Genomic DNA, 14,875 nt, shown 5'->3' with positions numbered 1-14,875 from the left:
TTGTTTAATTCAAATGGAACACCCTATATATTTTACGAGAATCAGATGCAAAATTTAATTATTGTCTATCAAATTTTGTTATACCATTTTTTACCTATCAACCGTATTACCTTAAATACGCTCAGAGAAATGAAGCATTAAAATTATTGTTACTGCATTTTGACAAAATCGTAAATATTTCAAAAACGATAATATTAAGTGCGGTAAAAAATCTTAATCAAATTTACCTTTATTTTAATCCTAGAAGCTCGAAATTTTATAATATATAGGGTGTTCCGTTTAGAAAAAAAAACAACTTTGATATTTTTTTTATTTTGGACACCTATACCTTTTGAAAATAATTTTAAATTGTAGCTTTAAATCGTTGTCCCCTAACGATTCTCCTATTGAGTCAGTGTCGTAGAAGGTGAATAACCCTGTATTTTAGTTTTTAAATACAGTTATCCTAATGAAAAGAAAATTTTAATTGGTTTGAATTTTTATATATGAGAAATATTACTTAATTCAAAATTTATGGCAGAAAATTAGAAAATTGTATAAAATATTTCTTACATTTCATAAAAAGATCGGCTCAAAAAAAATTAAATTTTAATTTCTCAAAGTAAATCCGGAAATTATAATTACATTGCAAACTTTGAGAACAAAATTAAGTAAATAACTTTTTTACATTATTTATTATCTTTTAATATCATTGGTGTCAAGAAAATATTTTTTTAATTAAATGCAATGCCATCATCTTTTTTTTTTGAAATTTAACTTATCTAGTAGGTATGTACATTTATACAATATTTTTTTGTTTCTTAAAATAATTTATTTATTGGTAAATCAAACTTAAACAGAAATTTGAAAATATCGCCTGTTCTTCACCGTTTTTCAATATTTTTTTATTTCACTATAATTCAACTAATATGGATCTTGTTTATGTCTATCAGTCGTTTATTAAATAAGACTTTAATATAATTCAGTAGTAAGCCAAGCATATTCATCAATAACAGGTTAAAATCATATCAAAATATCTACGAAAATAAATTTGAACTTAGATTTTTATTAGGTTTGTTCCAATACAGAATCACGTACCGTCCTAAAACGGTAATTGTGATCGCTGGCATCGGATTTGTATGCATGTGTCGACTAAAGCTATGAACATAGTGGAGCGGCGAGCAAGCAGCACGATACCGCGTCGATCAAGCCTCGAGGTGCTAAAACATAGTAAAGCGGCGAGAAATAGCGAGATACTTGTGCAATTTTATTATTTTCATTTGCTTATTGATAATTTAAAATGTTAACAGTGGCAAAAATTCTGGACAGTAGTGTCGCAAACATTTGGTTAGATGAAGTTTTCAAAAACCCGAGAAAGTATGGCAAGTTTTTACGAAAATTTGTTGCCACTTCATCTCATAACTTATCTAAAATGTACCGGTTATGGTGATTACTATCTTTCTGATCCTTTAAAATCTCTCTTACAAATACTAAATCTATTAATTTTTGAGAATCTATCATTTTCTACAGCGCGACAGAGCGACAGAGCGACGAAAACAAACTTATTTGAGTCGATCTCGCCGCTTGATCTAACCGCTCGAGCAGATCGCTTTACTATGTTCGCACGTACTTGTCTTCACGGATTTGTTTTGGACGCGATGTCGCGCTGCTTGCTCACCGCTATCCTCGTCGCTCCACTATGTTCTTAGCCTTAGACAGTTCTGTTACTATACCAAAATTAAATGATTTTTTTTCTATCATCTAGCAGTTGATTAACACCGTAATAATAATAATTATTTTTAAAGTCAGTTCCATAAACGACCAATAAGTATTAAAGATAACCAAAATATTTCGTAAACATCTCTAGCGTTTAGCTTTTGTGCGTGGCCGCCAAGTACATATAGTACTGGGCCAAACTGAGCAAGTACACCATGTTACTGTTGGTACCTTTTTCGTAGTTGATCTGCCTCTCTTGCTGACGAGCGTTATCTGCGGCGACCTTAAGCAGGCCCTGGATGTTGCGCAACAGCGTTTCGGTGGATGAAATACCCGCGTCCGGTCCTGGACCGTTAGCGTTGGCAACAGCGCTCGCCAAGGTGGAGTAGTTGAGGGCGGCCTGTTGCGAGTCGCTGCCGGGGGCGGCAGGTAGGGGCAAGTCGCCATCGTCCATATCTGCAACAATAAAATATATTTAAATAAGAGATATTGGTATATTTATGTTACAGTGAAAGTCCGAAATTCAGTGATTATTAACATTCACTAGGAAATGCTATAACAATTACGAACTGGACCAGTGAATATCGTATTTTACAAAAAATGGTCGTATTTTTACCAGTAATTTCATTCAGCACACTTGTAGGAGTTAAGGCTTCTTTACTTCTCTGTATACTATTTTATTTTATATAGATCCCTACATTGCGTTTTGCTCCATCTGTGGTGACGTAGATGAAGGAAGTTTGTGTAGATATACATTTGGCTTGTATATGTTTATGTTAAAAAGATGTATACCAGTTAGTCTACCTCTTGGTTCTTATGTAGATACACTGTATGTAGATGTAGATGTACTTACAAGATTACGATGACATAAATTATATGACACGTAAGCTTATGGAAGAATATCAAAAATGGGGACTCGAGATCAATACTAACAAAACAGAATATATGTGTATCGGAGGAGAACAACAAGACCTAATACTAGAAGAAGGGAAGAAAATTAAGTGCTACACAAAATACAATCATATTATATAGAAGGGCAAATCACAAATGATGGATTGTTGGATACAGCAATTAAAGAACGAAACCAACTTGGAAGGAATGCTATCACGGTATTAAATGGGATACTGTGGGACAGAAGCATAAACAACAGGATCAAAACACTAATATACAATACCATCATCAAGAGTATAACCCCGTGCACCTGTGAAGTGTGGCCAATTAACGAAACAACAAAAAGAATGCTGGAAGCTATAGAGATGGATTTTTGGAGGAGATCAGCAGGCAAATCAAGACTCGAATGGAAGTCAAACATACAATAGTGGATGAGATAAAGAACAGTCAACTCATATGGTACGGGCATGTCCAAAGAATGACAGAAATAAGAATCCCAAAGCAAATAATAAACTGGAAACCTGCAGGAAGAAGAAAATCGGGTAGACCGAGAAGAAGTTGGCAGGAAAGGATTGACACGTTTATGGATGAAAGATCTCTCGGAGACGGTGCATGGAGAGACAGACAGGCATGGAGAGATGGCATCGGAAGACGTAGAACGTTTTAAACCGATTAATATATGTACCTATATATATATATATATATATATATATATATATATATATATATAGATGTGAATGTGTAACCTGAAAGACTCCATTCGTGACTTGGAATGGGACTCCTCCAACGATCTAAGACACTCGAAGAAATTTCTCAGAACTTACGACCGAGAAAGAGATTTAAATATTCCAAAAATATATCCTCAGATTCTCAGGAGGCTTTTAACACGACACTGCCTCCTCAATGAACACCTCAGTAGGTTGAAGCTAAGACACAACAATGAATGCAGATTCTGTGGGGAAAATGAGGAAATACCAAAATACTTCATCAATGAGTGCGCCGAGACGACAACCATTCGTACCATAAACTTTGGTACTACTAATATTGGAGATAGAGACCTAACCACTATAAAACCGTCTCAGATATTGGCTTTTTTCAAAGCCCTGAAACTGTACGATAAGTTATAACTCGAGAAAGGGGGACACAATAGAATATATAAGATCTAATAAATAATATCCCCTCTTCCATACAATTTATATCTACAAAATATTAGTACAAGGAAAATTATCAAGACGCCTTAATTTCATTCCAAATACCTTTAAATGGTTTAAAACGACTGAAACGATTGGAAAAAGTGTTGTATTTCGTAGCAAAGCAATACAGAATAAACAAAATGCGGCCTTTTTAAATATTTTCACACATTTGTCAAAATATCGCAAATTTATATGGAATAAAGTGGAATATCGTGAGTAATGGTATTAAAGAGAACGTTCCCAATAAACATCGCGCCGCACGACGCTGCGGCAACCCGCATTGTCAGTGTACCACTCAGGGGCAATTGAAAACCTACAGTCACGAGATATGAGTTACACTATACTTATACTTATATAGTTTACTTTTCAGCAATAGATTACAAGAATTGTATACCTATAGTTGGGTTCAGATTGTCATTATTCTCAGACAAATAATATAATTATAAAAACCTTGTTTAACCAGATGTAAACTAAACTAAAAATGTTAGGTTGTCACTTTTACAGCTGTATATTACGTAGGTTGCCTTTTAAGTTATTACAAACGCTTGTTTCTTCGGTTGTACTGGACACGTCGCAACCATTCCATTAGAGGACCAAAGAACTGTTAATGCAGAATATCATACAATAATTTGTTTGCCAACGATGAAATAAAAAAAAGAATAAAAAATGCATCATTCGTCATCACGACAGTGCCAGCGCCCACAAAGCAGTCAAACAACTGAATATTTGAAGGAGAAAAAAAAATCCAATTAATGTCTCATTGTCCGTATTCGCCCGATTTATCGCCTAATGACTTTTTCTTGTTCCCCACTGTCAAACAAAAGATGCGCAGACAGCGATTTTCATCACCTCAAGAAGCTGTTGAAGACTTTCAAAACCATGTTTATACCATAGACACCACCTACCTGCTGAGCCTTATCCAAGGTCAGAACTTCAATGTAAGGACATCGAGTCAGGTCCTCACAATAGGAGTTGACCTCAAATCTAAGGAGGCAATAGAAAAAGAGGGATATATCCTTTATTATAGATACGGGACAACATCGGTATCGGGTATAAGGAGAGACCAAGTTAAAGAGGTGGAGAAACTGGAGACAGATCCTTCAGCATCCACCTCACGGGTTCCTCAGCCGGTGAAGAGCGGCAGGGAGGGCCAAACTCTAACCGTGGAAGGGTGTGTACCCTCGGAGGAAGAACTGTTGTCAGAGGAGGATGGGAAATACCCTGTCCCCTCTACAACAGGGGTATGATGGGTTATAGATTGTGTGATAACGGAAGGGGGGCATAATAGATCTTTAAAGTCGTCTTACTCATTCTACATTCTACATTCTACATGTTTATACCATATCAGCTTCAGAGGGGAAAAATGTTTCCAGAATTGGTTTGAGCGTATGCAAAAATCTATAAATTAAGGGCAAATATTTCGAAAAGCAATAAACCACTTTGTTTCCGAATTGTAATTAGTTTACTATACATCATTCGGTACAAATAATCTTGAAAAGCTTTCTTTTTTCATTTAATAAAATCAAATAGAAATATACAAAAGTATGTAATTTTCTATTCTGTCTTCAAAGCAAACGATTTAACTGAATAACAAATATTACCCTCTGCCCCAGGCCACAGCATAAATCAAGATCGACCACAAATGACCAGTGCGAGTGAGGGACCATGAAACAAAATGAAATATATGTAGTTAACTTGTTTGTTTAGCTATCCATGGGAAAGAAGAATTGGGAGAAGGAGAGGCAAAGAGAAGGAATGTTAATGTGGTAAAGATAGATGGCCGGCTGACATGCTCTCTGTTTTGTTTTGATGGCTCACTCGACCGATGCAACGACCGAATGAGATTTATCGACGGTCTAAATCACCCGCGTGCAACGAAAACTTGTTAATACTTTTATGTTTTAATCCTGATCTGCTTATTTTTCTTCTTATCCAACGAAGAATCGTTTTAGGGCAAAAGGTAACCTTGGAAACTAGTCTGTACGGTTGCTTTTAATATAGAATTAGAGCCTTGGAGGAAAATAATTATGCCAAAAAGCGGATTTAAATACGGAAATCCTACTAACATCAGAGAAATTGGTCGTTTTGAAGTGGTCGAAAAGATCAATTACCGGTGACCAAGAAATCAAACGCAGACTAGCAATAGCTTGTAACTCGACAATAAAACTAAGTCGAATATGGAAAGACACTGATCACTGACATCTCAGAGCAATAAAGTAAAATGATATTGACATCTCTGAGTAACAAAGTAAAATTACTGAGAACGTTGATCTTTCCTATTGCGACTTATACATCAGAGTACCCTGAAAACTACCCAGAAAAGTAGATGCTTTTGAAATGTGGGCTTAGGCCAATAATTCTTCTCTAGAGAAGAATATTTCATATAGAACATTGGACCGACATTTCAATTCTAAAGCTTGATTTTCATGTGTCCGTTATCAGTTGATACGATGGTCCGGTATTAATTTTATTGGTTGACTTTAAAGACTTCAATTGGTTAGAAACGGTTAACCAATCGAAGTGTTTAAATTCAACCAATAAAATTAATATCGTATCATCGTATCGCCAATCAAGCTTAAGGCATTTGAAAAATCCCACAACTCTTTCAACCAAGATTGGAAAGTGAAAGATTGGAGAACGATTGAAAAAAATCATCATCGAAAGGAAGATTATACTGGCAAACGACCAAGAGGAAGTTCTCCGACGAGGAAGGAAGGACTCGAACCAAACTAAATAAATTATTGGTCGCGGTCTTCAAGAAGCTTCTCTAGTAGTGCAAGATAGAGATGCATGGAGAACAACAATCTGCGCAATTGAGAAGATTTAAAATTTAGAGTTTCCCACCAATCATTCAAACTAGCCGAATCCCTCTAAGGATGTATTCCGTTGCTTACCTTGGTTATGGTTTTATATGGGTTTTATGTTCCGTTTCTATCGGTTTCCCGAAAGTTTTCTTATTACGGAACACGGTTCCTGAAAAATTCTGAAAAAAGCTGGTTTTTCTGGTTTTGTTTGTCAATCAATGTCACTTTAGTGACAGAAATCAAGCAAATATTGAAAGTTCGAGTGAAATTCTCATTTAATTTCTAAAATTTGTTATATTTTGTATTTACATCCAAAAGCAATGAAGGTATAGGACCATTTAAACTTATCATGCAGCCATTGTTTCTTAAAGTCAGGAACATTTAAAGAAAACATGAAAAACAAGACAAGTAATCGTGAATATTTTGTAAACTATAAAAATATAAATATTGATTAGATTTGTTTATTTATTATTGATCTGTTTTAATATTGGACCTTCACATGAGCTGTCTAACGAGTTTAACAGTTGATTAATACAGTACTTTTCAATATTAAACTCCATTGAAAAGAAGAAGCAAACATAAAAGCAGAGAATAGGTACCATTGCGATAAAAAAAAGTAGTACAAGAATTAGTATTCCCAGATAGAACTCCTGGTCTATAAGGATATTTGAATTATATTGAATTTTTTGGATTTAGCCAACAACACTGTTTTTTTGTTTATCCCTAATGCATTTGCAATGTCCCTTATGGGAACCCCATCCCTTAATCGAGTAAATATAATAGATTTTTGCTCAGAAGTGACACTGACACAAGAATATAGACTAGCAGATTAAATCATATTTTGTTGTACTACTTTTTTTGATTGCAATGGTACATTAAAAATGCATAAAAGATAAATTTTATAATAAAGGTATTGAAATTTAGAAAACGTCAACATTTGACATTTCCAGTATTTTACCAAACCGTTCCGTATCAAACCGATGTTTTTCAGGAACCGCTCTTTACCGTAGTTTACCGGTCTGGTTCGCCTGGTTTTGCAACGGAATACAGCCTAAGTTAGCGATCATAAAATTATGTCAATAAGGTGGGAAACTTCACCAGAGCAGAGAAAGGCGAAGAAGTTCATAGTAGAACATTCGCCAAAAATCATTGCAAACCTGATAAGAAAAGACAGAAAGACCGTCAAAATTGTATGTGTATTGAGTCTACTGACAGGGCATTGTAAGCTGAATAAGCATCTAAAGCTAATGTGATTGACGGACAGCTATATGGAGGGCTAATAAACCGAGGTTTTTATATCAATCTTGATAATTCTTCTAGTCTGAGTGCGTCCCAGTGCTGATGATGCTAACATGGTTAGCGAAACGCGAGTTTAGTGTTTAAAACCGAAGTGTTTTGAGTGCATTTTGGTGAATTGGTGTTTTATTTTGCTGGATTTCTTTACCAAAAGAACTATTTCATAAACTGTTTAGTTCTATTGAGAGAAAATAGCTCACCTTGATCCTTATCGTCTTCGTCGTCCGGCTCTGATATGTTATCGTCTTCGTCTTCCTCCACGGCCGATCTGGGCGACCGCGGCGAAGGTGGTACATCGGGACCGTCAGCTTCGCTGCCCGAATGGTCGTTTTCGCCCAGTGAACCCGCGCTGCCGCCGCCGCTTTTCGACAGGTTCAAAACGGGACTGTGTTCGATGGGTGACGCGGAAACTGAAAAGAAAAGAGGAAAATAGTAAGAAATTTCAAAAAAATTTGATATAAAATTAAGATTATTTAGTAATATGTATGTTTCTTATGTTCAGTTATTATTTAGTAACACGTATATTCAGAAACACAGTTAGCATGGTGTATTATGCTAATGATGCAGCCATTATCGCGGAGACAGAGGACGATATGCAGAGACAGTTTCATAAATTCTATCAAGTAAGCGGAGAATTAAATACGATTATCTCTACAGAAAAAACTAAATGTTTAACTTTCTCTAAAGAACCGGTAAGATGCAAACTAGTAGTACAAAACAAAATTATTGAGCAGGTAGCACAATTCAGGTACCTAGGAATAGATATGTCGCACTACCATGATCCAGAAAATGATCTGAGAAGCCAGATAAATAGAATAACGGCCATGTCAGGATGTCTGAGGCAAATAGTGTGGACAAACCCCTTCATGCGAACTGACAGCAAAATTAAAATTTACAAGACCTGCATCAGACCAATAATGACACATGGCATAGAAATTCGAGAGGAAACAAACAAAACCAAAAGCATGTTAAGAGTCGCTGAAATGAAGAACCTAAGAACCATAATGGGGAAGACTAAAAGAGACTAAAGAAGACTAAAAGAGAATTAGAAACACAAATATCAGACAACAATGTGGAATACAGGACGTAATGAGATGGGGTAGGCAAAGAAAAAGACAATGGTTGGCTGAATTTATTGGCTAAATTTATTGGCTAAATTTATTTACCAAAAATTGGCATAAAACTTGTCAAAATTAATTCTAATTATATAAGGATTAAAAAAGTATAGACACATAAATAAATTTCGAAAAAATGATTTTATCTCGAATTTTAAACTACACCATTTAAAAATCAATTTTACTCAATATAAAAATAAATAACATCCTTCTTAAGGCCAACTGGCTGTAAGCGATATTAAAAAATAAAGAAGAGTACGGGCCCAGTAATGACGTCTAGACCTTGACCTCGGCAAAATTATCATCGATTCCCCAGCCGCCTTTGACGCTGATTTTTTTTCGATCGTATGTTAGTTTTGACATCATTGAAGTCTGTTTTATAGCCTGTGTCCCATGAGTGTTGATATATATTATTACTTATAGAGCCTGATAATGAAGCCTATAAGGTGGCTTACAGTATTTCTATTTAGATTGAGAACCTTTTTACCTATTTGTGCAGAAAGTTATATATTGTTGGTTAGAAGGATTTTACCCTAAGGTTAAATACTTTCATAATTGTTGATCTCTTCATTTAAGAGACATTTTCTGACACAAATCAACGGTTGGTTCCATAAAATCGGCGATAAATAGCATGGCAATATTTCTTTAGAATGAATCAAGTTACATATTTCTTACAATCTAACAGCTTCATCAGCACAGTTCCAATCATTATGCATAAATATTTTCTTAGTTTTAATTATACTAGAAGTCCTGTATGCATAAAAATCATCTCTATATTTCATTAAATTTAGTTCCGTAGAGACTTGGACTAACCAACAAATTAATGGTTATACTTTTTATAGATGAAAAAAAAATTCTCTACTGAAAAAAAAATTATTGCTTCTTAATCTATTGCTTATTAAAAACAAATATTATTTGGCTATATTTTAATCGCATGCATATTAAATTGAACCTCAAATATAATTATAATTATTAACGTTTCGCTATATACAGGGTGGTCCAAACTGTATTCCGGAAACTTCAGCAGCACATTCTGCAGATAAAAATAAGTAAAAAAGTTTGTATAAATGTATGTCCTAAGATGCTTAGTTTCAGAGATACAGGGTGTAGAAGTTTCATTTTTATTTCAATTTTTTCTAAATAATTTCTGAAGTAACTTCATTATTTGGATGAAAATTGGTGTCTAGGAGTTTTTTGACATGAAAAATTTGATTTTGATGCCAATATGACTCCCACTAGTAGAGGGCGCCACCTACATGTGTTTTAACTATTTTGAAGCGTAATCACTTTTTGTCCGTATCTGTATAAAACTACCCAGTGAAAGAATATACATCTCTGTGACTTTTTACGTAAAAAATATCTCTTTGTAAAAATCGCTACGAGCAACCGTTCTTAAGATATTTAGAATGGAAATGGTCAATACATGTCATTATTGACGAAAAATAAACACGTTGAGTTAGATAGTTATTTCACTGAAATAATAAATTTGGAAAATTTGTATTTTTTTAAATTAATCATAAATTTTTCTACAAAAAATGATGGTAAAACCGTTTTTTTTTAACTTTTGGCACAAAAACATTTCAAATTTATGATTTCAGTCTAATAACTATTAAATCAACATGTTTAATTTATGTCAATGATGCCAGGTATTGATAATTACAATTCCAAATATCTCGAAAACCATTACTCGTAGCGATTTTTACCAAAAGACCTTTTTCACCTAAAAAACGTCGTAAATGTATATTTTTTTACTCAGTAGTTTTATACAGGTACGGACGAAAAGTTATTACTCTTCAAATCGGTTAAAAATATGTAGGTGGCGCCCTCTACTAGTAGGAGTTATATTGACATCAAAATCAAATTCCTCATGTCAAAAAACTCCCAAACACCAATTTTCATCCATATGTTGAGGTTACTTCAGAAATTATTTGGAAAAAATCGAAATAAAAATGAAACTTCTACACCCTATATCTCCGAAACTAAGCATCTTAGGGCATACATTTATTCTAACTTTTTTACTTATTTTATCTGCAGAATATGCTGCCGAAGTTTCCGGAATACAGTTCGGACCACCCTGTAGACACTTGATTGTATATTAGGGAAGACAAGGGACATACAGTTCAATAAGTCATTAATAGTATATTACGTAATGAGTATTATATAAACATATTATTACACACTATTGGACAAATTGCCAATAAGTTGAGCATCAAAATAATTTACAGCGATTTCCCTTAGCCAACAATTTACCTATAAAATAAAAATATGTTTTCATTACACTTCATTACTCTATCGTTAATGCTTCCTAACTTAGGAGGGAGTAGGTATCGTCTTTAATTTGACCACTCTTTACAAACGTAGCTGAAATAAGGTCAGTCCTAAGAAAGGGCTATCAAGTGCAACCTGAACAAAGTCAACCTGTATCAAGGAGTCTTTGATGCAGACTCTACGATAAAGATCATAAGACGGCGGAGCACATAATAAGTCACTGCCAGGTTCTGGATCGCAAGCGATCTTGTATTTGGAAAAAGAAGGCTAGAACAGGGGGAACTATGCTCCCATCCTATTAAGGACCTTCACAAGTCGGTGCAGGGTACAGAGATAGAAGAGAATAGGCCTATTAGGTTGCAGTGTTTCCGGCAGATGACAGCCCCTTATTATTGGAAAAAAAAGTAAGGGCAAAAATACATGATTTTTATAATCATAAAGCGCATGCCAGCAACTGAAAGATTCGTACTACTAAAATGTGTGACCTCTCGTTGCTACTACGAAAGTACTCCAGAAGATAGCACGCTAGGAGATCGCAAGATGTTAGAATTTTCTGTGCAAATAGAGTATTTTTATCGGCTTGAAACTGTGTGGGAACAACGTTTGATAGTTGCCAGTATCCAGTATAACTTCATATATGCACATGTGACAACCAAAATGCCTCTGCTTCAACTATTTTTAATTACTGTCACAAAATAGCTCGTGGAGGTGATATAAAAACTAATCATTTATTATGCAATATCAGGAACACGAATGTTTGTGAAATAAGTCATCTCTATTATATAGAAATAAAATAGCCAGAGACAACGCTTTGTGCTCCAACCTGAATGATAAAAATTTAATAAAACTAATCAAAAATAAAATAAATCAGTCACTATCAACTGTACTGTGCTATTGTATGTATGTATTTTACTAGAATATGTATTTTGGGACGTCCATAGACAAGTAGCTGGCATACCAGTTACTGGTCATTGCTGCGCTATCGAAAGATGCGTAGACCTTATCTTAACTATCGGAAGCAAGAAATAGGCAGCTTCTCCGATAGCCAAGCAGCATTAAAGCGATCAACCCAATAGCCATCAATTCGAAGTTGGTCAAAGAATACCTAGGGAAGCTGAACAAATTAGACAAAGAAAATAAAGTCCTTCTGCTCTGTGTGTCTGGGTCAGCCCACCAAGTCATAGAAGGCGATAAAAAAGCAAACGATCTAGCTAGAAAAGGAGCGAACATTCCACTAACTGGATCAGAACCGATCTACTTCCCAAGTGGAAACCAACTTAAAGCGGAACTCAAGAACCCGAAATGAACGAAATCAAAAGCGGAATTCAAGAAGACATTATCCAAAACCTGCAATGGGAATCCTCCATCGGTATAAGACACTTGAAATAAATATCTCAGAGGACTTACGACCCAGACAAAGAATAATATTCGGATTGTCATGGGGTTTTTAACAGGATAATGTCTCCTTAATAAACACCTCAGTAGCAATTGCAGATTTTGTGGAGAAAATAGACAAACACCAAGACACCTCATCACTAAGTACGCCGAGATGACAAAAACATCTGTGCCATAAACTTTGGTACGACAGATATCGAAGATGGAGAACTGACCTATGTAAAACCGTCTCAGATATTAGCTTTTGTTGGCACAGTGATTAACCCCTTCCCACTCTTCTACATTCTACATCCCCTGTATCAGATCTGGTCAGACATTCACAAAAACGTTGCATGTCAGCCACTATAGTACATATTTCCAAAATATAAATGTTTAAACAGATATATCTCAATTTACTACAGTTTTATCGAGACACTTGTTATTTTTGCGTACGGATTCCAACCCTTTGGACAGACGTATTTTCGGTAATAAGTTAAATCCTCGACCGGCCATAAATCCACGTCCGGCGGATTGATGCGCCCGCTTCGGCAGATTCGCTTGTATTTTCTGCATATGCGTATTTAATTGTGGCGGCCGGCGCCGAAATTTATCGCCCCCCGGACCGGTCCGGCCATCTCAAATCCCACTTTTACGGTCATCAATTAAATCCCGCCGGCCGTTGGCTTTTTATTTATACGGCATCGATCGCCGCCGCTGCCCCACCGCGAATTAGCCGGTGAAATATCGCAGGGTTAAATTGCCCAAACGGCGGATAATTGCGGAAAATACCGACGATTCTGAAGGCGAAAGACGGAGGAAAAAAAGTAAAGACGATGCAGTGTACAGTTCTTCCTTTTTAAACCAGAAAAACATAAGGACCGTGCCGTATAGGTACCTTCTTCCTTTATATCTCCGTTTTTTACAAATGTAATATTTTACCTGGTTTCGCGGCATTTACTGGGTGAAAAGGTGAAAAATAACTAAAAAATTTCGTATAAATGTATGTTCTAAAATGGCTTAGTTTCGGAGATACAGGGTATAGAAGTTTCATTTTTATTTCGAATTTTTTCCAAATAATTTCTCAAGTAACTAGTGATGGGCAAAACTGTTATTTTTAGATAACAGTTGAAACTGTTATAGTTATTTATAAAAAACAGCTTAAAATAACAGCTTAAAAATAACAGGTTTCTTTATTTTATTGCTAAATATCTGAAAGAATATGAGGCGGTCACCGCCAGGCGTATTAACGCAGTTGCAACAATGACGTGCTCGGTGGTAGTATTTCCAGGGTGTCAACATTTCTAAATATCGATTGTTATCTAAAATACCTCTCTAAAAACGGGGGTTGTTTACAAATAAGCGCTGTTTACAAATTGCGATATAAAAAAGCCAAAATGCCGCCACTCGTCTATATCTATAAATTCCGATCTACCTACGCCCTACCCCTCGATCCGCGTAGATTCTGAATTGCGTAGCAGTGTACAGGGTGCATCTCACTCGACGGGCGAGAAGCTCTTCGTTATGATTTTACCATTTGCGGTCAAAAAATAGCAATATAAGAAAATGTGTAGTATATTCTTCATAAGTAAACCAACTACACACTAGAGTTCGAATTAATTTTACACTTAAACTAGCATGTACAGTTTGACAAATATAGGAAGAGACTTGGGGATAGCACCGGTCGCGCACACGATAGAGGGAGAACGCATTCGGCGGAAAAGAGATGCAGTTACGCTACGAAAAATCTGATTGAAGCAAATTTGTAGGATGTCCACTGCGCATCGGGGGGCGTCTCTTATTTTATATTTCTCACGTCTCTAGCTATACTTCAGGGCCATGTAAGTGAAATATTAAAAATGGTTCCAGCAAAAGTTTCCCAATTATGACGGATGATGGCGCTGATCGTCAAATTTTTGGACAGGGATTTTGCTTACCGACAATACGACGTGAGCTACGACCGGACCAGGACCAATCAGAATGATCAGTTTGTGGATCAGTCTTTCTTGGACATTTGCCGTGGAAGTGTGTGTTAATTTCTGTTGTGATAAGTGTGGTTGTGTTTGCAGTTTGATTTTTCGGTTTTGATATTATGTTAAAATTAATTTTGAAGTATTGTATCACCTGTTTTTATGTAATAGTACTTTTTTTAGTTCTATGATTGTTTCTATGTTATGATTTGTTAATGTTTGTTTAACAATGTTATACCAAAGAGGTTATACTTAATATACTTATCAATTTG

The 14,875-nt window shown here is 35.4% G+C and overlaps 1 protein-coding gene across 2 annotated transcripts in view; it reads right to left on the bottom strand.

Moving 5' to 3' along the window:
• Positions 1-523: 523 nt before the first annotated feature.
• LOC115877711 (dachshund homolog 1-like) overlaps positions 524-14,875 on the bottom strand; it is a 348,365-nt gene continuing 334,013 nt past the window's right edge. For both annotated transcript variants that reach the window (XM_030893987.1, XM_030893988.1), the window contains exons 6-7: positions 8,080-8,289; positions 524-2,151 (exon numbers count right to left, since the gene is read on the bottom strand). In XM_030893987.1, the coding sequence (XP_030749847.1) occupies positions 1,850-2,151; positions 8,080-8,289 (512 nt within the window). In that variant the 3' untranslated portion in view covers positions 524-1,849. The remainder of the gene's footprint in view (positions 2,152-8,079; positions 8,290-14,875) is intronic.

This window comes from Sitophilus oryzae, unplaced genomic scaffold (genome assembly GCF_002938485.1).
Source record: "Sitophilus oryzae breed Bouriz unplaced genomic scaffold, Soryzae_2.0 scaffold_1498_pilon_pilon, whole genome shotgun sequence".
Taxonomy (NCBI): Eukaryota; Metazoa; Arthropoda; class Insecta; order Coleoptera; family Curculionidae; genus Sitophilus; species Sitophilus oryzae.
The sequence above is the reverse complement of the archived record's forward strand: the minus strand, read 5'-3'. Positions and strand labels throughout refer to the sequence as shown.